The sequence below is a fragment of the Bombus impatiens genome, unplaced genomic scaffold (assembly GCF_000188095.3).
Source record: "Bombus impatiens unplaced genomic scaffold, BIMP_2.2 scf_0136, whole genome shotgun sequence".
NCBI classification, from domain to species: domain Eukaryota; kingdom Metazoa; phylum Arthropoda; class Insecta; order Hymenoptera; family Apidae; genus Bombus; species Bombus impatiens.
This window is the reverse complement of record NT_176555.1, coordinates 84,362-111,750: the sequence shown is the minus strand read 5'-3', so window position 1 is coordinate 111,750 and position 27,389 is coordinate 84,362. Positions and strand designations below refer to the sequence as shown.

Here is a 27,389-nt window from a genome sequence, read left to right as displayed (position 1 = left end):
ACTTTCTGAACGAAGGCTATCCTCGACGAATCCGATGATCTCGTGTCTTTAGACACACCCCATATAGTTTTCCTCTGTGGCATCATCGGGATGAAAACTCATTCCTTCTTGCGACCCCATCGACGAATAGAGTAACACTTTACGATCAGCGAATATTACGCGTCCGACTTAGATTTTGTGAGCACGTTCATCTATCATCACGTCGACCGCGGATTCGTTATTAAACCTAAGATCATTGCTATTAGTTTCTCGAGTATCTAATTACGACGGTTACTTGTCCAGTTCTATGATAATCGCATTTGCACTAATCAATGTCTTCTCTATTGCATAACGACAATGTGTAATCCAAGTAGAGATTCGTTTCACGCCCCTAACCCTAATTCTAATGTAAACCCGACATATATATACGTATATACATGTATATAATATATTAATATTTTTGTGTCAAATTATTTAGGCTACCCGAGAAGGTATGACATCTGCATCTCCATCTTTTAACAATCCTACCTTAACGCAAAACATTGGTTTTGCGGCACAATCGCCACAAAACTTGGGCTTTAATCTGCCTACAACTTCAACAGCTACATTCAATACAACTAATAACGACTTTAACGGTACTGGCCCTAGTCTTAACAACTTTTCCATCGGAAATCAGACCAGTTCTGCAGCCAGTCCACTGAGCGATTTAGATGAATTTGATGTAATTACTAACAGGAATAAACCTGGATCTAGTCTGCAAACTGCGAATAACGGTATTTATTAATGAATTTTGTTTATTATTATTAACCATATGTATAATTTATTTATTGATTTTTCAATTGATTGCAGTAAGTACGCTATCACCAGATCCGTTTGATTTGGGGAGCATAGCAGAAACTCTTCCCACTAGTACAGGAGCTGTTAAAAAAACACCACAATCATTTCTCGGAGAGAACTCTGCTCTCGTTAATCTTGATAATCTTGTCAGTACCTCCGCGATCAAATCAGCAACGCCTACTCCTGCAGGTAACGCCTTATTTCGAATATAATCTTTCATATACCATACAAAAGATTTAGAGATTTAATTTTAAAATACAAATGGTGGAACCTATAGAATTTATTGTATGTATATATAATCGTTTAATAAAGAAGAAAAAAAAAAGAATTATTCGATTAGACTACATTACTGTGATTTTAATTCGAGCCTTATTGAAACAAATAATGGGTTACGTTATTTGTAATATATTTTGTCCGCAAAATAGCGTTTCATTGGAAGTAAATTCGTGAGTACTTTCAAGGTGGTGAATAATATTGCATGAATGCATGATTCAAATATTGTGTTCGAGTATGGTATTAAAGTTATATTGGGATGGATTTTATTTTCAGCAAAAAATGATGGTATTTTAAGAAAATTATAACATTGTATATATTGTAAAACCGAAATTTTCTGATTACAGTTTAACAATTTGCGTGCCGCGTCATTTTCATATTTCTATCATATTTTATTCAAATCGTGTGTATTATAGATATGCTAGAAACAAAAATTATTTGTTTATATTCCTGATTTGTTTGTATCTGTATTTATTATAGTTATTGCAATTTGGCGTTTTAAATTAATATTAATAAATATTTACAGCAACGATGTCATACTCAGCAAATCCGTTTGCGACGGCAACACCACCACCCCGTCCTACAATTAATCAGATTCGACAAGATCCTTGGGCAGCGAATACAACTACTACAGCGAATCCGTTCCTTTCGTAGCTTGGTGACTATTGTTGAAGGTGTCAGTCGAAAATCAAGAGCACTGTGGTCTAAAAAGTATTCGACATTTTTAGCGCTAACCCTGTACGGTATAAGTATCTCGGCACGTCATGAAGTAGCTTTATTCCAAGATACAAATAACAAAGGGATAACAAAGTGTCGAATCGGTAACAAGAAAAGGATTGAAAAAGGTGCGCTGATATAATCTGGTTAATCTATTTGGACCGATAATAAATAATGCAATAGATAACTATGTCTTTAAAGACACAACTAACATTAATATTTATTTCCGTATGATTAATGAAAAATCTATAAAACATTTCTCTACATATTTTTCTTTACTGTACAAAAATGTTCGTATCTGCTATAATTCTATTATTTGTATTTTATTGCATACTAACGACGGAGGAACTATCTATAACCAGAAGGTAACATATAATAAATGAAATAAAAGTTACAAGACAGATTATACTTCAATTTCGGACATTTAAGCGCTCCCAAGGTACAAGAAATTTTATAAGAACTTTTTCCATTTGTAGTATATTTTTTTAAGTGCAATTCAAATTGGTCATAGGAAATCATTGAACAAGATTTTCATTGTGCTGTAGACTATAAAGTAACATTGATATCACGATCATTTCCTTTATTTTGTATTTATATACATGCTTTTCTACAGCTAACGAGATCGTGAGACTGTATCGTGATTTACAGAAGTATATTATATCGAACAGGGTTTTTCAATTTGTGTTATACGCTTAATGTGACGTGCATTGATTGTGATTCGTAAAAATATTGGTGTCATAGCATGCCTTTTCTGACTAATACTCATCTTGCAGAAAGAGAGTGTGTGCTAGTAAACAAATCTTTTGCTAATTGATTACTTGGTTTGATAACATCTTGGGTTATTTCCAGGTGAGATGATTGTGCAGTTTTATGGTTGCAAAATTAATCATATCATCTAATATCGTTAAAATAGATACGTATGTACAATTTAGTTATGAAATTTTACGCATTTGGTTTGATCGATTACCGAAGATATTTTCATAGGCTTTATGTGCACTGCAGAAAGCTAACCACAACTAAAAAAGAGAGCGTAGCTAAAAAAATGCATTTCCTATTAATGATAAATCGGTGCATTTTAATGTTTTACGGGGATGTATTACGAACGTGTAAACTTATGTTGGTTTCTATAGGTATTTTAGAAATTTTTGAAAGAAATTGTCTTACGCGGTGTCTTTATTCATTCGACTGTCGAATTTAATGAAGCAACATGGTCTGATAATGAAGAAGTGCATTAACTTTCTTTGTACGCAAAACAATTTACAATTGTACCTTGATTTATATAAAGAAAAAGATTGTAAATATGTTATAGCATATCGTTCCCCAATTGTCAAGTCTTTCCCTTCAACGTGTAGGATATTCTAAACAAAATCTAAAACTGCTTTCTTACATGTTACTTTTTAATCTTTGAGGAAATTGTTGCTGAGTTTGTCATTTTATATAATGTGAATGTTTTTCACATGTTTTATGACTATCACTGTGACCCCATGAAAAATACGAATTACTTTGCTAAGAAAATAATTAATAATCAATACATATTTATTAATAACTTTTAAAAGAGCAACCTTGCTGATAGTCTTAATGTCAACTCAGCATTTCCTTTTTAAAGATATCCATGCATTTTACAATTTTATACAAAGAAACAGTTTCGTACATTTAATGATTGGCAAAGGGGAACTATATTTGTCTGCTTGTCCTAAGTAAATTAGAAATGAGCTGCAAGGTTAAAATTTTGTTAAGTAATTATTGCTTAAATAATTCCATTGTATTATTCTTTGATAAATTAATTTTCTTTCATTATGCATTTTCAATGTACTTGCTTATATGATTGAAATTGTATATTTAATACATATTTATCCGGATGTTCGCGAAACGATGAAGTTAGAATTATATAATAGCATTTAAACTCACTTAATTCAAAATCAAAAAAGAAAAGATTGACTAAATGATCTATATTCACTGCTTTTATAGAAAAAGCACTGATTGTCATGTTTAATGGATGTAATACCTTAGTGTTTTCAATGAGTAAGACACATCTTTTTTAAGATAATAACAAAAATATTTTATTTTTCTATATGTATATGGTATAATGCACCAGCTTCATTTTTACGCGAACAATGGAACACTGTTTAGTTTTTAGAATTGGTGTAAGTGCAGAGAAAATTTAATGAACATTTATGAATGAAATTATATATTTTAGTAGATTATATTATTATTAATATTATTATTATTATACAAATAAATGTAAAAATTTTTAATTTTTCTGATTAAATATTTAATTTGAAGATCCCTTGTACATATCATTTTGTGTAGTAAATTCTAATTAATAATATATCAGAGTGTAATTGTAAAACTTTGTTTAAACTTCAATGCATTTATAAAATTAAAGCTATTGTAAGTTAGATACCAATAAAAGATCTCTATGTATGTTTTATATGTAGGGAAAAAGAAAGTACAAAGTAAAATAATAATGTGCTTGCACATAAAAATTATTTTATCTTAAAGAGATGCTTCAGTTGAAGAACTTATAGTAACAGGCGGAAGAAAATATGATCGAACTTGACTATGTAATTGTGCTATCTCAGGATCTTCCCTTTCTAGAGCTCTGAGTAATTGCACAAATTGAACTGTACCTACAGATAAAAGAAAAGGAATAAATTATAATGAAAACTGCATCGTAATTAATTTTTATCACTGAAATGAAGTACACTTAAATCCTATACCTTCCCGACCTTCTGAGAAACCATAGTTCTTAATAACATCCATTTGAATTTGTACTACAATTGGAAAAACAAACTGCATCATTTTCAGCATTTCATTCCCAGAATTTTCCTTAGCTTCTGCAAGTTTTTTAGTATTTTCTGGAGTATTTAATGCTGTTAGAACGTCAGTTAAAACAGCTGAAAATCATTATTTTATCTACTGTAAATCTTTAAAAATATATACTAAAATTATAAATTTTATGAATTTTGAATACCTTTTGCAACTTCCGAAGTAAAAACAGGTAAATCAGTCATCGTAGAAACAATTTTGTATAATTTAAATAAACACCGAAGTAAATTCAGAGTAAATTGATTTATTTGAAAGAATAGGTTAAAAATTGTAAAATGTTTGCTCTCTAAAATTGTACAGTTTAAGAAATTGTTCTATTTTATGAACGTAAATATATGTTTATTTATCCTGTTATAGTGATTTTCTCTTCATATTTAAACTATATGTCATATATACTTTTGTTCACCACTATTTTTCGAACATGTCAAAATAGGTAAACAACATACTGATTCAATCGAACAAAGAGGGCGCTTATGATAAATTCATGCCACTTGTCATACAATTCAATAACATACCTACACAAAAAAAACGGAGAATCTAAAATTATAAAGGAAAATGTCAATAGTTCTTTTAGTTGTTATACAACAGAAATTTATCCGATAAAGACAAGATACAGCCAATAAAAATTCCAAGATTAGTGACGTATGTGATAAACGAAATTTCCATACGGTTTTTCTTATAGAATACTTGATATAACCTACTTACGGAAGTAAATTGATAATACATACAAGGTATTAACAAATAAAACTATTATTGAAATTAAAAATATCGCTTAAAGAACGTTCTATTACAATAATTTTAAAAAGAACTCCATAATGTGTTCTGTTCATGATCAAGCATTTTTACAAATTTTACAAGAAGAGAGAGACATTACAAATTTTCTAGATGCATTTTTTGGATTTTTGTATAGATGGTAAGTAAACTGTAGTAAAAATATGCATTATTTTTATAATACATAGTCTATCATCTCACATGTAATTTAATTATAGTACAGATTTTTATGTCGAATCGGGACCAGATCAAAAACTTGGATTCCCAACTGGTACAATAGAAAAGCTTGTCTTACATAGTTTTCAAAAATGGAAGAACATCTATAAATTTTCCAGTGGATCAGATCCTCCAGACACACAGGACATTATTATCCAAAATAATGATAAAGACCAAGACGAAACAATGACAATTGAAGAAGATTCCCTTATTCCACAAGTTGATCACGAAGTAGAAATTGAAACATGCAAAGAAAGTATGAATCAACTTGGTCATTTAATTGAGAGAGATAGGTCATGTGACAGCTACAATGGTGCAGTAAGGGAAAATTACACTTGGTCACAAACTATCAGTGATATAGATGTGCTCGTAAAACTTCCTAGTTGCATAAGAACAGCAAAAGATTTAAGGGTTCAGCTTGATTCAAAAGAAATCAAAATAGAAGCAAGAACATCAAGAGTCGAACAGAATCAAGAAATAGAGGAATGTCGTTATTTTATATGGTCTACAATTTTCAAAGGAGAATTGCGCTTTAAAATTCGAAAAGATGAATCAATGTGGAGTATAGTACCTGGACAATATATTAGCGTTAGTCAATATATCTTAATAAATAGCATAATAGAACTTCATTTATCTGAACGAAACCTTATTTAATGTCTGATTAACTGAATTTTTACTTGTTGAACTTTGAATCTGTATGTGAATTCTTGTTATGCGAGAGAAAAATAACAGGTAGTTAGCGAGCTCCTACTATATGAACTACAATTATTATACTGTTTGCTCTCCAACAAGTTTAGATAAATGGAGTTCTACTGTATCTCAAATATGTGTACATATGTATATAAGTTGCACGTTATAATTTTTGTTTCACTTAGATTCATTTTGAAAAAGCTTCTGAGCGATGGTGGGAAGCATTGATAATCGGTGAACCAAAAATTGATTTGAGTAAAATAGATTGTTCAAGAAATTTAGATGAAATGGGATCAGAAGAACAGATGAAAGTTCAAGAGTTAATGTGGAATCATCAACAAAAGCTTATGGGTAAACCAACTTCTGAACAGATTGTAAGCACATATAAAAAGTTACATAATTTATCATTACGATTAAGTAATAACAATTTTTTTAGTATACAAATTTTTGTTTGTAGAAAATGGAAAGGGTATTGAGAAAAGCGTGGGATGCAGAAGGATCTCCCTTCGAGGGTTCCCCATATGATCCTTCATTAATGAACTTCAATTGATGCTCGTAGTGTACTTTTTTATTTTATTAATTGCTATAAAATAATAAATAAAATTGTACATTAAGATAAGGAATTCTGTAAATATACGATCGTTTTTATTCAATTATAGTTGTATATCAAACACCTCACATTATGGATAAAAATTTGATTATTAACAATTGTTTGCTAAAATACGTTCGATATATTTGAACTGGTACACGAAAAAAAATATGTATTCTACAATAAAGGAATAAATATATTTGTCCATGTTTTTAAAATTCAGAAAGGCCATTGGGAGTGACATGTTATTATCCGCGAAGTAGTTTCTGATATGTCTACATCTATGCTTTTATGAACTCGCAAATACGCAGATGTTTCTCACATTTATTTTTACTACCTCTTCACGGATATCTACGGATATCCATTACACATTAATCGGAAACCAAAATTAATCAATATGATAAAAAATGAATATTGCGATATCAAGGTTGCCAATTAAAATGACAAGAGACAAGGGATTCGCGATTTCTTCATAGAATGCAAGGAATTCCACGCTTTTCCCTGACGTTTGCATCGACTTTATCTCACCGTGGTGAGATTGTTTAGTAAAGGAACAAGAAAGGAATGCTTTATGAAAGCAGACAGATAGCTACAGCGAAACTGTTCTCATTTTCTTGAATTCTTTCGACTCTCGTGCATTCGTAGCTGCAGCATTCATCGATCTCGCTGCTTGTTGAAACATCATATTTAATATAAACATACTTTGTTATAAATATCAATTTTTAAGTGTCACAATAAACTCAATGTCGACACTTTTAATTAATCACTAATTTCGTCTAGTATTCGACAGAATATTTTATGATGTTAATCATTTGGTAGCATTATAGAGCACAAAGAAATTGGTGTTTGCAGGCATCGAAATCTCCATGAAAACTCCGAGAGAGAAACACGTTCCTCTTGGTCGATGCAATAAAGCTAGAAAACGCGTCGAATCGTTAGAATGTACTTGACGATAAAAAAAATTTACTTGCAGGTATCCACCCACTGCTGTTTTATTATCCCGAAAAGGTAGCGGAAGACAAGTCCCTTGAGTCCGAAGGAAAACGGTTCGAAGGCGAAGCGAAGATATCGTGGAAGAACGCTGCGCGTTGAGCACCGCTGAAGGTAAAACACAGGTAATATACCTGCCTGGGGCTACATCCATCCCCACCCGGTCCGGTTCTCTCTCCTTGGTCGGCTCTCAGCTTTTCTCCAAGCTGAGTCGAGCCGTTAGTGTCGTTGTCGTAGGAGAGAATGGTAGTAATGTGTATCGCGGAGTATCGTGCAACCTGAAGGACGTCGTCATCGTTGATCGCCGAGTACCGATCCTCTTCTTCTTCCTCGTATCCTCTTCGTGTATTACATCAGGCATTCCTTATAATCGAATTCGGCCATCGAATCAAAAGCTATCTCACCTCCTGGACCAATTCGTTCTGAACGGTTCGTGACCTGTTTCGTGATTCACTTTTTCACGGATGCTCGACAGTCTCGAGGACGACGACGATTACCTGTTGCTCAGTATTTTAGCTCGCTGTGGTGCCGTGTGAGGTGAACATAACACTAACCAGAGTGGAATCTAGTAGGAAAATCGACGGAAAATAGAGAAGAAAAAGAAGAAGAAGAAGAGGATACCAAGATGCCCTGTTCCGCGGTGACGCTGTCCCTCGCGACCATAACCGGTATCATTGCCACTGGTCTTCTGGCGATCGCCTTTTCTACGGATAACTGGCTCTACACCGAGGTCAAGCGTGCCCAAATCCAGGTTCGAATTCGTTCTTTCTAAGTATTTTTTCTATGACGCAGTCGCGAGTTCTTTTATGAACAAAAAATTTAGGATGCCACGTTGTGCTCATTTCTATCTTACACGTTCTATGGATAACCCTGTTTCTTCCCTATAACCGAATATCGTAATCGGACATCATTTGTAGTTGATACATCTTCGTTCCCTCTTTTTCATTTTACTAACAGTAATTTGTGCGAAAATGTTCGTTGCTTGATCCATTCCGACGTGACTGTTTCGATATCTCGCTCTTTCGCAGATGATTTTTGCGGTCCCGTATGTAGGATACGATTCTCGAACGGCGAACGTGAGAACAGCGTTACATTCTGGGAATGCTTCACGATATTTTCATAGCAGAAATACTGGTTTCCTTGTATCGTTCATTGTATCATCCCGGATGCAGTCAACATTGCCCGTAGCGAATTTTCATAAATTCCAACGTGGAACGTCCTCCTGGAGAATCATCGATGACATCTTATACTCTCGAATTTTTAGCATCGGAAGAGATGTTAGAAATGCACTGTTGATTCTCAGTAATAAAGAAACATAGTTCTTGAAACGCGATCTAATTTATAATACGTTATATAGAAGAATTACGGTAAACGTGTTTGAAAGTTCGTTCATTGCATGGTTAGTGTTCCGTTGTTCGCATATTTTGTAATTCCTCTGGTTCCTCAGAAAAAGAAAAAACACAGATTACCGCTTCCGACTCGATGAAATTTTATAAACGTTTAATTCCTCTTCCAAAATATTTGACAAATTTGTTCGCGATGGCAATACTATGATCACGAAAATACGAAGAAATGATTTCGTTGTTCGTGAAGCAAGACCGGAAGTGGAATCTCCTCGGTTTCCGTCGTCCTTGTCACAGGTGAATGTTCGGGTGGAAGGTCAAGTTCATCCTGGAGGGCGTTGAGTGGTTGTCGAGTGGAAGAAATTCTCACGAAGCTTTCGTGAAATATTCCACGGGAAGCCGTATTACATTTATAGCGAACGATACCGTTCTTCCATGCAACTCGCTTCAACGTGAACTCCATTAAAGTCACGATCCCCTCAAGATCCTGGAAAGTGTTACTTTTTATATGTATTTCCAGTTCAACAGTCGGTTAACGAACGGTTCGATGATGAATAATACGAGGAATTCTGTTTCCTCTTTCTTTAGCTTCAATCATCTACGCGCGAAGTAACAAAAAGATTTCAAGAATCGTTTTCTTCATTTGTCACGTTACATGTTAACGTCCAAGCAAACGATTCTATGGATTCTATGATTGCTTAACTTTCAATCTTCCGCGACATATAGCGATTTCAGTGTCACGGAATTCCAACTGACGGTATTAATAGAATGTTAGACGGTGTTAATAGAAGATACGTCAAAGGAACATAGTTTCGCATCGCGTGTTGTATATACTTACTACAGTAGTGGCAGAAAGTATCCGTGCATGCACCCCTATTCTCTGATGAAACGTTTATTATCATGTTCTACATTTCATTGTCATGGTATAGAATTCTCGTTGCGAAATCAATGTACTACCATATGGTACGAAATTTAATATACTCGAATCTAATTAGTTAGAATGTAAATGTTATACTGAGTACAATGGCGTGCAAGTAGTTTTTGTAGCCACCGTATACCCAAATTGACTATGATAAAACTCTGTAAATGACAAACTCTAGGATAAACTTTGTAAAATCTAAAAAGTACCAACCGCGTTCGTCGTAAACGGAAACGCTCTTTAGAGTAACCTTCTAGCAGAAACCAGTTATTAAACCAGAATTGTTCCCATAGTGTTGGAACAGTCTTGTTTAGAATGGAAAAATTATGAGGTTTTCATGTCACGGTTGGATCGATTGCGATCGCTCGAGCAATTCGATTTTGGCCACTCGTGTTTCTAGTTCGCAGTGTGTTTCGAACGATCGACATTCCGGACCGCGCCCATTTTCAGCGCTTGTCGTCGTTGGCTCGACAAGTTTTGCGTTTAGCCGTATCGGAAAGCACGCAGCGGAGCGGCGCAATCGTATGCACTCTCCTTTATGGCAATCGGCCGCGGATCGTGCCGAGACACGGGCATTTTTCTCCTAAACGTACGCCGCGATTTCGTTCACGCGCAGCTTTCTTTCGACACTTTATTTGGTAGCTAGCGTTCAAAGAAAAAATGAATTAGTCGACTTTGTAAATTTTCTTCAGAAGCTTTCTTGCTGATTCAGCGATCATCGAGAGTTACTCGGTGGATGATGTGTTATTAATGATAAATTCTACCGAGAAATGCCACGAGACCGAGTCTTGTTTGAGTTTGAACTCCACTGGCACTGCCACCATAAAAATGTTCAGAGTGGCAGCATATTAAAGGGAAAAGCGTTAACGAATACGATTGATGGGAGGTCAGTGTCTTCGATAGGATTAGAACTTTCTTAAAGTTTGTCTATATATCTATCCTTTATTTACTTGTTGGAATTGGAGTAAGATTGACTCGTTGGAACACAGAGAGTTGTCTTTGTGCCAACTTCCTTTCATCGGTTTGCATTAATTATAGACTTCAATCCTGAACAGAGACTGGTCCATCAAAAGAAAAAAGAAATCGAGCCAGTCGCGAATCGTTGCTTTATAAGAATCAGTTTACCGAGCCGTGAAGAGGAGACTCCGGTCAAAAGACATCAATCGACACAAATATCCTCGTAATTTAGCACAGAGAGACAGAGGAAACGCATACTCATTCTTGGACAACGTCCAAGAAGAAAAACTTGTCGCGATTTATCATTATGACACGAGGGATTTCTCAAATAGTCCATTCATTCGCAATCCCGCTGTTCTTAATTCAGGCTTCGTACTCACGGCGTTGCGATTCATAATTTCATCTAATCTACGATTTTATTTGCCATTTCCTCGCGACATTTGTCAATGATCAAGATATACCTATCTGCAGGGAAGCAATGTTAGATCTCGAAAAAGATATGCAACGCATTGAATGTTATCCATACTTTTCGAAAATGTATGTTAATGTTAGAACTATCAACAAGACAACAAGGAAGTAAAATGTAATTCATTGCCAGAAAAGACGAAAAATATTTCAAGAAAACACTGGCGAAGTGTCACAAATGGCAGGATGTTTAATAATTCATTTTAACTAGATCTTTCGTAACTTTCGCTAAGTGTCCCGTTGTAGTCAATCGTCTTGATCGTTCTGCTAATTCTGGTACTAAATTCGTTCCGTAATTTAATCGCAAAGTCGGTTCTAAGCGAACGATCGTCGGGGTATCATTGCAGTTTCCTCACGGAACGGTCGATCGTGATCGATAGAGAGGCGGCATGACGTACCAAGCTCTGTTATTTTTGCCAGCGTTTTAAGCGCGTTTACCTTGGCTATCGCAGTCGATGAGCACGCATTAGAATAAAAATGTTGGTTTGTTCCCCCGTCACCGTCTACCAGGTAGATCGGTATATACAGTTATGCTATTTGTACCATCTCCCCCTGAATGGTGCAAATGATTACGGCCTTCCGATCGTGCAACGTCGACTGCCATTAATTTCCAACATTGGCAAATTACGCTGCCATGCGCTATGGAGAGCCTCTTTTCCCGAGAACTTATTTGGCCGAGGAATCCCGTCGACCTTTGTGCTCGTTTCCCTTTCGCGATGTTCCATGCTTTTCGCCTCTCTCATTCGGCAGATCTTTGGTCGAGATCAATTTAGCGTGGCCTCAGACAGTCATCTTCTAGCGTTAACACGAGAAAGACGTAGAAACTTCTGTTCTGCTTTTGGCGTCGTGGAATAAGAAGATTAATCGATGTTGCGCTGACCGTAGGAAAGTGAATATCGATGGATATGATTATATTCTCTAACCTGTTGAATTGCCACACGAATTGCCAATTTGCCCCAAATGAAGATATGTTTTTAAATGAAGTACAGTATCATTTGCTAAAAATAACTTTTACGGGATTTCCTTAATGAAGACTGGCTCGTAATGAGCATGAGCAATTATCGCAAACATGAAGTAACCGAGTTCGAAGGCCAATATCTGGTAATATCTTGTTTCCTCTTCGTATTGGTTTCTACTTGTTTTAACAGGAAACCAGCTGGCAATGCACGTGTTGCACACAAAGCAGAGCTTACTCGCAAACTGTTTTCGTTTCTGGGATCAGACAAAGCCGACTACGAACGTGACTTTGTATCGGTTGATTCACATTGAACCACGTGCTATAATAAAATTTAATCACACCTTCCAAACGACACGAACTAAACAAATCAATGTCGAAACTTTTATGCCGAGCTATTGTTCGAATTGCATGAGCCGTTTAACGCAAAAAGCGGTGTAAATAAAAATGTTGATTATTGGATAATGTGGGGTAAAGTAAAAATTCTGCGAGAGATCGAGTTGACGATTCTCGCTTATTCCGAGATCTATCTACCGAGAAAATAACGAAGATATACTCACACCACTTTTCCACGAAACGGGATGAAGGTTACGCTTTCGAGATGCGTTGTTAAAGGCAAAAAATTGATTTACGCCATTTCTGCATTAAACGGCTCGTATAATGAAGCGCAGTGCGAGAAAAAAATTGATAAAATAATACAGAAGCAGGTTTTCTTATAAATAAAATGAGGTCAATTTGAAGGAAATATTCAAGATTCTAAGATATCAGAATTGCCGGGAAGCACGAACGAAGTCACGCATTGTAACCGGATGAAACAAAAGAATCGTACAGAATTCGCACGTCTACGTTTAAAAACCTTGAATCCTGAGAATAAACCTTGCTTTTCGATGGTCCAGTGCTCGTCAACATTCATGTGCTTGTCACGCTCCAGAGCGTCGAATAATGTTTGAAGCTTCTGCGACCAAGTCGTGATCGTAGCGTGACTGGACCGCTAGGGTAACTCCAACTTGATCGATCAAGATGCTAGTCCTTGCACCGGTTTATAGAACTCAATTTCTTTTCTTCCTTGTTTCTCTTCTTCTTCTCTTTTTTTTTCAAGAAGTTGCCCGAACCGTTTATCGGAGAACATCGACTCGCGATTAGTTCATCGTCGCTTTTGTTCCTCATTACTTAACAGTTTAAGTATCATTAATCGATACATGAAACAGGAATTGCCACGTTGCGTGTTGATATATCTATAGCTCGCTGTAACACAAATTTCGCTGTTACGAAACTATAAGACCTCGGGAAAAAACATGTTGTTCGATTCTTATGTCATCAGCGCGGCGTTTCAATAGCGCGATGAAGATCGCTGTTGGAATTTGTTATCGACGATATTCTGATCGATGCTAATCAGAGTCACTTTTCTTAAATCGAATATCAAAAATCAAACTATCAGATGGACAATTCAAAGACCGCAAGCCGCACCTGTACGTCTGCATTTTGAAATGAACAGCGGCCATTCAATAATAATCAACTGAGCATTGCAAAGATACCAGAGCTATTGCGGGAACGATCGGAATGTCGTTTTCAACAATAAACCTTTACCTCTCTGCGACGTACTTTCGTTGTTGCGCAAACTGCCTGTCTCTGCCGGCTGTAGGGGATAAGACACAGTCTATTAGCCGGTAGTCTCTCGAACGATCTCTGCGTCCATTCATCACCTATTTCTCATCAGGAAATAATCTGGTGCGTGGGCCAATGTTCGCAAAGTCAATGCATCATTGTTCGAAGGTGGTACGCCACGATTCCGGTCTACGAACGGCATAACGTGAGAACCCGGGCAACGTTACGTTACCGTCGAGCTTCATTGGGTAATCGAAAATCGCGAGCAGCAACAAGAGTTTCATAATCGTTCGCTGAATTCACATTTTATGGCGAATGCTTACGCCGGAAAATCCCTGCTTTATTCTTAACGACGACGATCGATATTTCGATGATTTACGTATTCATCGCTTTTTTAATGTCCGAAAGCGAATCCAACAATCAAGCAACGTACGTACCAGTGGCATTAGAAGGCGATGTCGAATAGTAGAGATCATAGTAACGTTGAGAAATATTTTCGCAGGCAAATTACACGGTTGGTGTAGCTAGGCTTTCGCAAATTCTACGACAAAGTCGACTGTCAATGTCTATCGCCCTCGGGGGTAATAATGATCGTACTCGCCGAATCGAGAAATAGGCTAATGACAGGAGGATCCCCCGGCGTTGCGCAAGTATGATTGCGACTCGCATAATTCGTACGAACGCATGTGTTTATTACGTCGATGAGCGACCGGTAGAACTGTGGTCGCAAGGTATAATTGCGGTTCCATTGAAGAAATCGTGACATAATCGGAACATCGATTCAGGGCACGAGTTACAAAGGAACAGGTAGTAAGAACGACACGTCCTTGCCTTCGAACGTATACGACGCATTATATTACAATGCAAAGTCGATTCTTCGACCTTCTTCTTCCTTCCTCGCCATATTTCCCTCCTCGCTATAATCCCTCGAGATAAATTCGTCAGGAACGCCTCGCGAAACATTAGCGATTTAATCGTTTAATTACTGTTAGGAAAAGTAATCGTAAAAATAAACTGAGAGCGAGCTGCATGAGATTAGAAGCTGCAAGAGATTATAAGAAGAAATTAAAATTTTCTAGGAAAATTAGGAAATTACACACATTTCCGGCCACGTGATTCTCCAATGCGCATAACAGGTGATTACACGAGTGGAATGCTAGAAACAGCTGAGAAATTACATCCCTCGCGTTCCCCTGCTGGATGCACGGAATTATATTCCCTGAAATAACGGAATCCTTCGTTTTATGTCTCGAATAGTTGATTGGATGAATTGCTCAAAGCACGAGGGAAACGAATTACGCAAACTTGAAGTAACCGAGAAATATAAACGAAAAATCCATCGTAAACTAGCGTTCCCTGTAAAATCACGTTTCCTATTCGTTTCTTCGAAGGCACTCAATTTTAGTTTTTAGTAAATTTAGTTTTTACGACGATAAAGTTTCGATCGTCTGGATCGAAACGTATCAAATTCTAGGGATGTCTATAGGTGGATAAAATGTAACGTAGCTCGAATAAAGAGACGAAGATGTCGTTCGACAGTAGAAAATTAATGTTATCAAAGCGAAGAAAATTTATTCGTGTATCGATGGAAACTCGATGGCTGGTTCACCGCGTAACAGTGTTGAAAAATCGAAATGAAAGTTGCTCCATTTGCAAAATCGAAATGTTATTGAAGAACGAGTTTTCACAGTGAGCAGAGCCGCGATGTTCTTTTTTTCTAATCCGGGCCGCGATAAGGGGCATTTAATTAATGCGTCGAACCCGCAAGGACATTGAACTCGCAATATCCCCTTTTTGCTTTGGACATGTATATCTTGCGCTACTGGTTGCTGAAAAAGTAGAAGCAAACGCGATTTTTTACCGAGATAGATTTGCTTGCAATAAAAACGAATAATTTATAATTTGACGAGGAGAACGTTTTTCCATAACGTGTAGAAACAAACGCTTTTTTATTGTAATATTTCCTCTTCCGGTTAAAAGATGATAAAATCTAGAACATTTTTTCTAGCAACTTTGTTGATTCTGGAAAGGCGTCTTTGAGACAAAAAATAAAATGTCGACCGTACCGCCGTGAAAGTTCCTGCATGGTAATAGGGTTGGTTAACAAGACATCGCATAAATGAACCATGTAACAAGCTAATAATGCACTCGATATAATCGTACAATTACCATATATCATTCGCGTTTTTTATCGATCTAGACGGAACAAAGGGAACCTGGTACATTTTCTCCTGTCGCTAGAAACAGGACGTTTTCCGATTTATGTCAAGATCGTATCTAGGGTAAATTTTTTCAGAAAATCCCCGCCAACTATTATCATCCCACGCGCTGACGTGCAGAGGTTACGCGTTGTCGCCCACACGGGCATACTTCGCACTTTATCATTCGCAAGGTTGCCGTAACGTTGGCGAATGTGGCGCATACTTGTCCCTTTAACTGTGATACCGGTGCATAAGTTAGCTCACGATTCTACGGTTGAACTTAACACGTTGCATTTCCGCTTGTCGACGTGTTATACAATTGAAAACCGCTGCATCGAACCGAATAAGCGTAGTTCAATTTTTATTACTCAACGATATCTCTATTTTTCGTTTATTTATGAAATCTTGTATTCCTAGGTTTTCACCTATTTGTTCCGTCAGGTTTTCACCAGGGAATTTTTATAAAGAAATATACTTTCGATACGAGTGAATATAGAGAGTTGACGCAACGTAGAAGATTGGCCAAGAGATTCACGCAGTACCCTAGACCCCGGTCTTTGCTTCGTTTCCTACGCACAAAAGCTAATTACCTGAGACAACGCAACGTCAAATCCCCATGATCAATCATGCTTGCGGATCCTCTCTCTACTTGAATGATCTCTATTGTCGCGAGGCATCCTCGACTCGTTGAACCTCCCAAAACGAAAGAAAAGTAAAATCTCGACTAATTAACGCACTTTCATCGCGATATTAAGTTTCTCCGCAAAAAAGACAGTTTAATTGCCGCGGGATAGTTGAATCGCGTTCAAACCGAGTCTTGGACGGTTTGCCATCGCGACAATTGGCTCGTGGCGAGCCGAAGATTCTCGTCTAACTCTAACGTCTAACGATCCCCATTGAGTGGCGCGCGTCGGGTCTGCGTTTTCCTTTCTATGTCAAAGAAATCGCCGAGGCTCGACGATGTTCCCGCGCTCGAGGCAAACAGCGCGGCGTGGCGGTGGCGAAACAACGATGTGAAAGCAGATTGGAACGACCTGGACAAGCCTCGATGGGCCTCTACGACTCTTTCTTTTCTTTTTCACGCACGTGACAAACGATTAAGGACCGTGAGTCCGTTATACGTGCCGTTGATTCACGTGTACCTTGCAAGCGCTCGGGATACCTTCGTTCTTCCTCTCTTACCACCGACTATCGGTTGCAACTCGTGCGTGTTCACCTGTTCACTAATTATTGCGGAAAGTCGAATCGTTCCCTGGCGTTCAAAGTCGTTTTCGACGCTGACGATTCTTGGATCCTTGAGAAAGCGGATACTATATTACACTAAAATCTATTGTAGCGTCTATGAAGAACCGTTTATCTTCAGAAATTATCGACCCTATCCGTGACTGACTTTCTTTTTCTTCCAGTGTTTCTCTAATATCGTAGTGATAGGATGATTTGTAAAACAGTAAAGCGAGTTTGATAATCTCGTATCTGCAGTTTGCGATAGACACGGGAAAGTAAATGCAGTAGTACCAAGTTTACGTGAGGATCTAATGCAATCTATTTGGTAGCGAGCATAAAAGTGGGCAGAAAAAGAAAGGAAGTCGCGTGATTCATCGTCGGGAAACAGGTTGTGCGATTTTGCTATTTTTACAAGCACTATTTCCATATCATTACAATATATTATGCATTTCCAATCGATCATTCATAATCAGATTTATGAGAATCGGTTCACGAAGACAACCGAATGTAAGAAGAATGAAAAAGTTGCGAAATTAAAGCGATATATCGTTAACAATGCTTATCGCGCCGATCGTGCACTCTCATAGAAAAATGTTGCATGAGGCGTGGATGTTCCTCAAGGTTAAGAAGATTTCACAACTTGCGAGTATTCGGAATCCGATTACCGCGCCTTATGCTCAAGCATGAACGTGGGATGCGAAATTTCTCAAGTTTCCTCTAGAAACACAGGCTCCCTTGCAGCTTCTGTGCAAACGATTACAGTAGTCGATAGTCTCGATAGTCATGATCTCGCGTAATCACGTCGGAACACGAACGGGAAGCGTCATTTTCAGAGGAAACCCGTTTCTGAATTACGCTCACGAGGAAGTACATACGCTTTGAAATAAGCCAATAGGGGAAAAAACAGGAATGTTGTTCTTTCCTGCGTTTTGCACATGTCCGAAGCAAAGTCTGATAGAGTTAAACTACACCAACATTACTTCACATGATAATTATAGGCTAACAAAATGCACGAATCTACTTGTAATATATGATATTCTTAGCTTAAGGTTGCATTTGCATGGATTTCGATACAAATTAAGCGACAGAGAAATAAAAGCGATGGTGAAATTAAGAAATTAACGATCGACCAATCAAAAGTTTGAGACGATGTATATATATATAGTATTTGGATAATCAACGTTCTACGATGTTCTTAATAGGTATATTAGTATACCTGATGAAACCTTGAGGAAAAAAGGTTTTGATGTCCGTGAAATGGTGAAAACATGTTGATGGTAGTTTGCCAGGAAATTAGGATTGCTCGAGACACGCATGAGAATCACGCGTAGCGAGCCATCATTATATCGCGGAATAAGTACACGGATCTTAAACGCTTTATGAAAACAAGTGTTTTCTGGTTTCGTGCGATTCACACCGCTCGAAAGATTTCCCGCGCGACCCCGCATGCCTTATTACACTTTCTACGTGATGCTGTATCAGAAAATTGCCAGCGTACTTTCTAAAATGAGCCCGATAGAGATGTCCTGGAAATTACCGTGACGTGGCCCCTATCGATCTCCTTGCAAGGAATTCGTGTAAAACAAGAGTGATTTAAATCCTTTTTATGGTTGAGGACGTAGCAATGTTCGCCCGTAATTTCTCGTGTGTCAAAGTTTCGAAGGATTCGGTCATAGTGTTTGATTCTGCAATGATAATATATATTATATTATTCTTTAATTGTATGTTACGCGAACGCGATGTTATCGTTACTTTTTTTTTTTTTGCACACACAAGTGTAGAAATTACCGGGGCGCTCGTACTGGTGGGTCTTTAAACAGGTCTTTAAAAAATGTAGCACACTCGTAGCGATGTGGGTACTAGTTATTCACGATAGATTTAAATAGCGTCATTGTCCTGGTTCCGCTACATCCAGTAATCTTCCAAATAACGATCGCGAATAATTAGCACGTTGCTTAAGGATCGATGGATAAAACGAATAATCAAAGTTCGTTGTATAATGATAACTTTGACACGAAAAATATACTTAATATCGTAGAAGAAATATACAATTTGCCTGCGATGCTCATTTTCCTGAACTCTCCGTCACGTATTTCACTCTCTCCTCGACTCTTCCCCAAACACGTTCTCTTAATTAGATTTAAAAGAAACTGGAAGCTAAATTTACTTGCACACTACCTAATTACAACCACTGAACCATCAAGCAACCAGAAATAAAAGTACCGTTCTTTTTCTCACACAATTTGAACAATATGTACGCGAATATACGAAGGCAAATGGAAACGGTGGTAAGAAAGGAAAACTAGAAACTCGTTTCCATATTGAGGAATAGCTGTAAAAGGATTCTCATACTTGGTCGACGATGCAGAAGAACGGTTCTGCACCGGGCTGTCATAAGATCTAAAATTACATTTAATTTCGAGGGCGGTATGCATGGCGCGCATCCTCGATCGCAAGAAAGTCCGGAACTCGAGCCGACATGGTTGAGTAAACGCGCTCTCTAAGCCTCCTTCTAGGATAACGCACGGCTTCGTTTCTTCAGGAAGTGAACGAATAGATACCTGTGCCTGTCGTTGGAACTGAAAATTTGTAACACGCCTGTGATTTCCTTTCCTTCCGCAATTTCCTCCACGGGACTCGGTTCAGCCTCACCTGGTACACGTAACTTCCGACGAAAATTCATTCCACGCGATAGTCTGCGTGACTCCCGGGCTATGAGTACCTGGATCAGGCAATTTTCTAAAGCTTAAGTTTCCCTTTCCGAAACGCGTACCAACGCGATTGTAACTAAAATTTTTTGAAATAAAAGGTCTCCCTTTTTGAATCGACTACGTTTTTAGTAATTCTAGGTAATTTTCTAATTAGATAATGTCCCACTTCCGATCATCGGTTTACTTAGGCACCAGTCGATGAATAGGTCGTTTACCAGCGATAAATTCCTTCCAAGTTGTGAAACGGTGGTTTCACGAGAATCGACCGAGGACGTTTCATGAATAATTTCTGGTAATTTATTCGACCGGACTTTTTCCAATTGTATCGAAAGACGTTTGGCCTCTTCGAATTCACGAGGAATCGCGATTCTTGCTTTCTTACTTTCTAGCGATCATAACATTTCCATAAAGCGACTACAGCCACGTCTAATCTGCATTCGGAAACCAACGACCGTTCACTTTCCGTTGCAGCAATGTTTCCTTGTTCCCTCGCTATCGTTTTCACCGGCTGCCCGATCATTTTCGTCGATTACACTCATTTACGATTCGTTTGTTCGGTGTGATTAACTAATAGAATGACGCGTGTGTGAATACAAAGGGAAGGAATCGTTAGATAGCGTGAATCATTCGGACAAATTGTTTTGTTGCAGCAATATGCAGCCAAGCATGCCGAGCAGAGCCACTTGGTGGTGAAAATGAATACAAAGTACTATTACTACACGAGGACGCAGGGTCTCTTCAGGATATGCTATCCCAAAGAAAGGCCACCGACTGGTAAGCATAATTGTAATCGCACTTTCCCGAATATATCGCTATCAAAATGTGTGCAAACGCGTTATCTAAGTGATAGTTTGGCCGGTTGTAAATTGGCACGTACATAGTTTCAAGTGAAAGCCTCGTATCTATTGCAACGTCTGTATCTATCGCGACTCAAGATCAATTTGTTAAAGAATCATCAAAACTAATGTGAAATATTTGTGAAACATACTATACGCGAATTTCATTGCCACTGCACCTGCAAACGTTTCACGTTGATGAAAGTCCCGGTACAATTTGTCTTTCATTGGAATTTCGCTTACAGAAATTGGCTATTGTTTGGCAAGGTTTCGTATCTCTTGAATACATTGTAATAGTAAAGGCAAATTCCGGGAATAAGAAAATATTCGAGAATTTTGGGAAAACCTAGCGCGACTAAAGCTCGAAAGTGACTTTTCACTCTCGCGAGTTCTGGTTCCTATAAAAGATGTCGGCCTTTCAGAGACTTTCTACGTTACGATATCGTAATGTCGCAGGTTATTCGATCCCACGTAATAGGTTAAGAGTTTATAATCTGCCGATTCGGTTGCACGCAGTTCGAGGAGAAAGGAAACGGTTCTCGTGAAATTGCTGATGTGTACGTGATGGTCCAAAGACGTCCCTTTCGAGCTTCTACGAGGTCGCTTGGTCAATATTGACTCGGCTGGTTTCTATCCTGTCTGTTTCTATCGCATGGAGAACGCGTTTCACGGAAATACTATCGATACTGTACATAGTTCTCAGTCACATGCACAATAAGAAGTTGATTAGTCAAATTCTGTAAAAATATGCGAAGCTTTGTTCTTTCGCTTCTTGCATAGCAATGAATGGAAAGTAGGGTAACCGCATTAGGTTTTTGCGAATGACAGGAATTTTTATATTGCAAAGTAATCATGGGTAATTTAATTTTTTTTACGAGTATCTAACTGACTTTAAACATGATATTAGGATCTGGTTCGAACCCAACGATCGTTAGACCATGAAAATTTTAGATTATTTCATTCACAATGAGATCGTTTGCTTCGTGTGAACTTCTTCTGTACGTACTTCTGTGAACGTACTTCTGGATATCTTTCTACAGCGAAACCAACGCATCTTCGTGATCGTTAGAATTAGATCCATAACTGGACTGTTGCGACCATAATTTCATACCCAGCAGTTATTTTCACTCGATTCTTTTACATATTGATTCGTTCGTTGTAATAAACTATTTAGAAATATCAATCTGCAGTCTCATTAGCAAATGATTTTACTAAAATTTTCGTGATTAAGATGTTAATAGTTTCGTATTTATTATATCGTGTTTAGAAAACGTGTATTTACAAATACAAAATAAAGTAAAGCGTTAGTTAGTTGGAACTGGTGTGAAATTGTTCAGCTCAGTGTGAAATGATAATTTCACACGGAGAACAATTTCACAGTCGCCTGGTAAATATCAAATGCAAATGCAAATGATCAAAATCTGTCGTGAAAGATACCTGCTTAATTTCACGCGATACATAATATCCGTGAATTACTACACTACCTTTTCTTCCTTTTAACTTTCTATGGTAATGATGCGTGTTAAAATCGAATCTACCTGCATTCAGTAAGGTACTAAGTATCGATAGTAAATATGTCTCACCTTCGATTGTAACACAGAAGGATAACAATATACAGGTGGACATTTATTCACCTAGTTAGGAAGCAACACTTGGAAAATAAATTTTCCAAAATTTCAAATTCACATTGAACAATTTTCTTTCCATTCGGCGTGAAATTCTCGTACAATGGCCAATCGCACGAGTTCGACAAATGGAAAGTTCGTTTGCATAATAAAAGAAGCCAGGCCCGTGAAAGGGAGCCAAGAGCAGCAGCTTCGTAACAAAGAGCCGCATTTCCCAGTCTTCACAGCGCATGCAATTAGGATTATCGTTGTTCATATGCAAACAACAAACGCGAAAGGGCGAAGTCTTTCTCTGCGACTTTTTCAATGAGAGGAGTTTCGTGACGATTACAGCAGCCTTCGCGATTAACAGTAGCAGCATGGATCGATTGCTACTCAAGATCCCATGTAGCTTCGATAGAGGAAGCATACACAAAAATTCATGGTGATTTAAGAGCGTTGAGACAATGACAAACAGGATTATGCGAGCCACGTAACATCTTATGACTGAATTAACCTGCCGCACCTGGCACTTGCCACCGGCTTACACTTTGCTATTCATAGTTGTGCACTCATATCTATCATAATCAAACTCGGAGATCTGAAATTATACGAGTGACGTACGTTCGAAATTTCATATCCCGTACTTTCTACATAATTCGTTTCTTTATCTTTATCCCTCTGAAGAACCTCCAATGTTTTTCTTAATAGAGTAATAAAGATAAAAGGAACAAAATAACGGAAAGCAAAAATATTAAAACGGTAATGGGACTAGGTGGAACGCCGTCTGATTCGCATGAGTGCCGATAAGCGAATGCTGGAATTTTATATTCTCCCATATTACACGCACACCTTAAGCTGCTTGCTCTATAAATGACGATAGAAAATTAAGCATTTTAATTCAAAAATCTCAAAGAAAGAAAACAAGACAGCATTCTAGGCCTTGTTGATGAGATAACCAAAAAAGGTATCGAGAACGATACATAAATCAGATTGCTATAGTAAAGGAACGTAAGGTAGCGTTATAATACAGCATTGTAACTAGCTACTGTTAATTCGCGACGCCTATCAACACTTAGTACGTCCACTCATTCCTCCGGTTGAAGCCTGAATATTCTATGAGTTCATTATTCGAGAAAGGTTCACATTTTCTCACGATGAGAAACGCAGGCATTTTCTAAACTTTGCCGCAGTGTAACGGAGTAATTCCAGTTTGTCCGGAAGTCTCGAGTTTCATGAAGAACCTGTATCCTTTGGAGGAAGAGCGCTACCGGCCGTGGAGAATCAAAGGACTTTCGGTAGAGCTACGATACAAACTGCTATTTTTGATCGTTGTTCGAGGCGATATCGAGTTTTATTATAACCGCGAACGCGCCGAGAAACGAAACGCCAGTGAATAGAAAGTACTGAGAAATTCTCGAGGAATGAGAACAACGATGGATGTTGTTCTCGTCGTTTGAGCGGAAAACAATTCAAACGATCGATACATCACGTGTACTGTCTTATACCGTTCTTCGACCGTACGTTCCTTATCGGTTCAGACGTTCCGTTTGTTTCCGGCGTTCCATTTCCGGTCTCGTATTTGATTCACTTAGCGTACGTGATCATTGTAAGTGCGTAGACCTCGGCGAACAAGAAAAAAGCATTCATTGGAAGAAGTAATTATAATGGAAATGTGTCAGAAATACGTGTTGTAGTTATAATGAGTTAGGTGCAGAATTAAATTGACAGTGTTTAATGCCGTAAAAAGATATTTATCGATATTTCCACGGACAGGAATCGTCCTACAAAATGGGGGTCAGGTGCATACGTGGCGATCATCGTCGATACACGCGTGAAAAGTTTGAAGAAGCCGGTCATCGTCCGGTTTCGACCAAGATTTTTCTTTTATTTGAATATTTTCTGTCTTGCTCGAGGTGACAAATCGTAGTAAGAATGGTCAAAAGAAGGAGGGGGGGAGGCAGAATGGATGCTACGACGATCGAATATTTCTGAATGACGAGCTGTTATATTAACGCGTATACAGTTAACCAAGAGTCAACGATCTTGGCATGGCGCCTCGTTTAGGCGAAACTAGATTCGAAGAAGGTCGAGGAAACGGTCGTCACCGGCTGAATTTCAAATATTTCAAACGGTATGCACGTTTGCGCGATGCATCCCTCACGCCTCTTAATTGAGCCCTCGAATTACGCGTACACATTATTTCTACATTTCTATCTTCTAATTTTCTTTTTTTTTTTTTTTTTGAGAATAACTTTCTAGAAGAGGAAGTCTAAAAAATCTGTGAATAATTTTTCAACGTAATTAAATTCGAAAGAATAGAAAATTTCACAGATCTCTACACACCTTCTATATAAGAAAGAAGGAAGAACAGGTAAAGGATCGAAAAGATCGGTGATTCGCAATTAATGTCATTACACTTTTCTTTGACGTTCCTAGGAAAGACAGGAAACCGTGAAAGCATCGCGATACGAGCGCGACTCTTTCTTTTCACTACGTGAAATGCCTTTCGAAAGTAGTATTTCGTAGATTTGGAATGACCAAAGAGTACCGTTGCCCATGAAAGACAAGATAGAGGTATACTCGAGCCAACCAACTTGAGCATGTGTGTATACACATGCCATGTACATACATTCTTTACAGCCGGTGATAGCGCATTGCATTCTGGGTCACGTGCTTTTCGATACGCGTGTACACGATATGCCAGGGCTGTAACAAAAAAACTCGACACCTTCTAGCTCAAGAATTCCTACGATCGATTCGAATTGATTCGAACAAGCATTCGAATCACCTATCGAGTTACATAGTTGCTTCAAGCAATTAAAAATCACTTTGTTTCTTACAACAGCAACATTTATTCGCTGTTACCTTCTAGATAACCGATTATCAGCACGTGAATATAATATAATCTCGTTTCATGGCGTTTCAACTAGAGATAAATTTCAGTTTGAAAGGTAATAGTTTGCTAACTGGTATTCATATTAGGAGTAGAAGAATTCGGATCCTGTTCATTTTGCAACTAGCCATTAGACACGTGCGTAATTAGAACGTCTCCGAGGCAGATTTCCATGGCCGTCGAATTAATCGGCAACAACCGTGAAACTTCCTTAAACAGGCTGCATCGATTTTTCGCAATTTCCCGCGGATTTCGTAAATTCATCCGTGCACGTGTCAATTAAACGTCGGATTAACATGGTTTCTCTGTCGTGGCTAATTGTTGCAGTTCAAACCTACTTAAGTCCTGTGGAGACACACTGTATGAACATCAATTACTTCATCCCTGACGAAGAAAACCTAACAAGGGGCTTCTCGGACGATGCAATGACTCGACTTCGTACGTAGAACGAATTAAATAAAATATCGATACGGCTTCAATGATATTACCTTAAATTTACATTTTCATCGCTGTACTTTATTGGTTTTCAGACATGGGCAGATCTGTGATAGCTCTGTTTATAGTGGGATTCGTCGCAATCTTTACGGCATTCTGGACGGGAGTGGTAGGCTGCTGGAAGAGGTCACCAGGAAATATCACAGCCACCGCAATCTTGATGTTGCTAGCATGTTAGTGGCTTCGTAAATTCAATGCATATTCTAACCGTTCACTCTATGATTAATGGCAGACCTACGTGTAGATATTTTTCAATTATTAAAATTTCACAATATTTTCTAATCGTTAAATTATCGTTAAGTTAAAGTCTTAAGTCTTAAGAAAGACGATCGCTAGCATTATATTTAAAGAATAGTATTATGTATATTAAATGGTAACTGTTTGACGACACAGGCCTATTAAGTGCTAGCGCCATGGGGCTCTGGCACGGAGTGGAATATTATGAGAAAGAGAAAATCGTCGGAGAAGAGTACTATCAACAATGGAGTAACGTAAGTAACGTTTTTGCTACCCATGAATATATACTTTAGTATAGTCCGACACCGGTTAACACGACAGCTATCGCGCGTGTACACATGTTCAAAGTTTGTTAACATTTATTGACATTTTCACTCGGTACCAACTATCATTTTTCAAACTATCGTCTATGAAAATTAATTACGTAATTGCTCGTGGATTTCCGGAGTCGGTCTCGTGTCCATTAATGTGTGCATCAAGATACGATAAACACTCGCTACCGCAGTGGACTTGTGTAATATAGAAAGTACCTTGTTGCTTTCAATATTTACCAAACGAAAATATTTCTATGTTCGTTTCGACGAGATTTAAACAATCCTGATGCAACTTTGCGGTTAAAAACAATCTCTACGATTTACATATTATTCTATTTCCAGCAATTATATCATACAAGTAAGCTGAACCAATTCATATCCAACTTTACCGAATTGCAAACGCAAATCCAAACCAACCAGCTGATAAAAAGATCGATAAAAGGATTCGATAAAAAGATTCACGAACAACTAGATATTGGTTCACTTTGCTGGTTCCAAATAAAAAATTCCTTACAGCCATACTTCACTATTCGAAGCATCGACCCAAACGGCCAGAAGGCACCAAGGATCAGAAACAGTGGCACCAGAGAAAGGAGAAGGGTTTTCGAAGAAGAAACACGACTGTTTACAAAATAATTTGCCCGCAGGTTTTAAGGGACAACGCAGTGCAGTGGTACGGCTGGTCGTTTTACCTTGCCTGGCTGGGGGTGGCTACGTGTTTAGGCACGATGACGCT

The 27,389-nt window shown here is 37.9% G+C and overlaps 5 protein-coding genes and 1 long non-coding RNA gene across 29 annotated transcripts in view; 3 read left to right on the top strand and 3 right to left on the bottom strand.

The window, feature by feature from the left end:
* The window catches only part of LOC100746809, a 24,448-nt gene extending 24,210 nt beyond the window's left edge, over positions 1-238 (bottom strand). The window contains exon 1 of the mRNA XM_033319185.1: positions 227-238. The gene's annotated coding sequence lies outside the window, so the exon portion shown is untranslated. The remainder of the gene's footprint in view (positions 1-226) is intronic.
* Positions 1-3,718, top strand: part of LOC100750070 (epsin-2) — a 10,629-nt gene extending 6,911 nt beyond the window's left edge. For 12 of the 14 annotated variants that reach the window (XM_012381873.3, XM_024365516.2, XM_012381878.3 and 9 more), the window contains 3 exons: positions 458-752; positions 829-1,005; positions 1,616-3,718. In XM_012381873.3, the coding sequence (XP_012237296.1) occupies positions 458-752; positions 829-1,005; positions 1,616-1,743 (600 nt within the window). In that variant the 3' untranslated portion in view covers positions 1,744-3,718. Of the gene's footprint in view, positions 1-457; positions 753-828; positions 1,006-1,241; positions 1,263-1,615 lie in introns of all 14 variants that reach the window. The other 2 variants (XM_024365519.2, XM_024365518.2) reach the window with 2 other exon arrangements.
* Positions 3,719-4,054: 336 nt separating this feature from the next.
* On the bottom strand, positions 4,055-5,105 carry LOC100746690 (protein C10). Of its 4 annotated transcripts, none has more exons than XM_033319187.1 (3): positions 4,781-5,105; positions 4,536-4,703; positions 4,055-4,436 (listed from the first exon to the last, which is right to left on the bottom strand). In XM_033319187.1, exons 1-3 carry the CDS (start codon positions 4,818-4,820, stop codon positions 4,303-4,305), a joined length of 342 nt encoding a protein of 113 aa, XP_033175078.1. In that variant the 5' UTR covers positions 4,821-5,105; the 3' UTR covers positions 4,055-4,302. The 4 variants fall into 4 exon arrangements, with proteins under 4 accessions (XP_033175078.1, XP_003487119.1, XP_033175079.1 ...); XM_003487071.4 differs by having other exon boundaries at positions 4,068-4,436; positions 4,527-4,703; positions 4,781-5,101; XM_033319188.1 differs by having other exon boundaries at positions 4,295-4,436; positions 4,527-4,679; positions 4,781-5,093.
* Positions 5,106-5,112: 7 nt separating this feature from the next.
* On the top strand, positions 5,113-6,965 carry LOC100744405 (nudC domain-containing protein 3). Of its 2 annotated transcripts, XM_033319181.1 has the most exons (5): positions 5,126-5,406; positions 5,444-5,548; positions 5,625-6,210; positions 6,498-6,686; positions 6,770-6,965. In XM_033319181.1, the coding sequence occupies exons 2-5, from the start codon at positions 5,451-5,453 to the stop codon at positions 6,860-6,862; spliced, it is 966 nt and encodes a 321-aa protein (XP_033175072.1). In that variant the 5' UTR covers positions 5,126-5,406; positions 5,444-5,450; the 3' UTR covers positions 6,863-6,965. The 2 variants fall into 2 exon arrangements, with proteins under 2 accessions (XP_003487101.1, XP_033175072.1); XM_003487053.4 differs by having other exon boundaries at positions 5,113-5,548.
* A 955-nt stretch (positions 6,966-7,920) lies between these two features.
* Positions 7,921-27,389, top strand: part of LOC100743339 — a 24,073-nt gene continuing 4,604 nt past the window's right edge. For 2 of the 6 annotated variants that reach the window (XM_024365521.2, XM_003487044.4), the window contains exons 1-5: positions 8,106-8,642; positions 20,922-21,045; positions 25,935-26,045; positions 26,138-26,275; positions 26,496-26,593. In XM_024365521.2, coding sequence (XP_024221289.1) covers positions 8,517-8,642; positions 20,922-21,045; positions 25,935-26,045; positions 26,138-26,275; positions 26,496-26,593 — 597 coding nt within the window. In that variant the 5' untranslated portion in view covers positions 8,106-8,516. The other 4 variants (XM_024365520.2, XM_033319179.1, XM_012381879.3 and 1 more) reach the window with 4 other exon arrangements.
* Positions 9,601-27,389, bottom strand: part of LOC117151300 — a 23,456-nt gene continuing 5,667 nt past the window's right edge. Inside the window, exons 2-3 of one of the 2 annotated variants that reach the window (XR_004461110.1) lie at positions 20,122-20,282; positions 9,601-9,721 (exon numbers count right to left, since the gene is read on the bottom strand). This is a non-coding gene — a long non-coding RNA (uncharacterized LOC117151300). Of the gene's footprint in view, positions 9,722-10,072; positions 10,113-20,121; positions 20,283-27,389 lie in introns of both variants that reach the window. The other variant, XR_004461111.1, reaches the window with a different exon arrangement.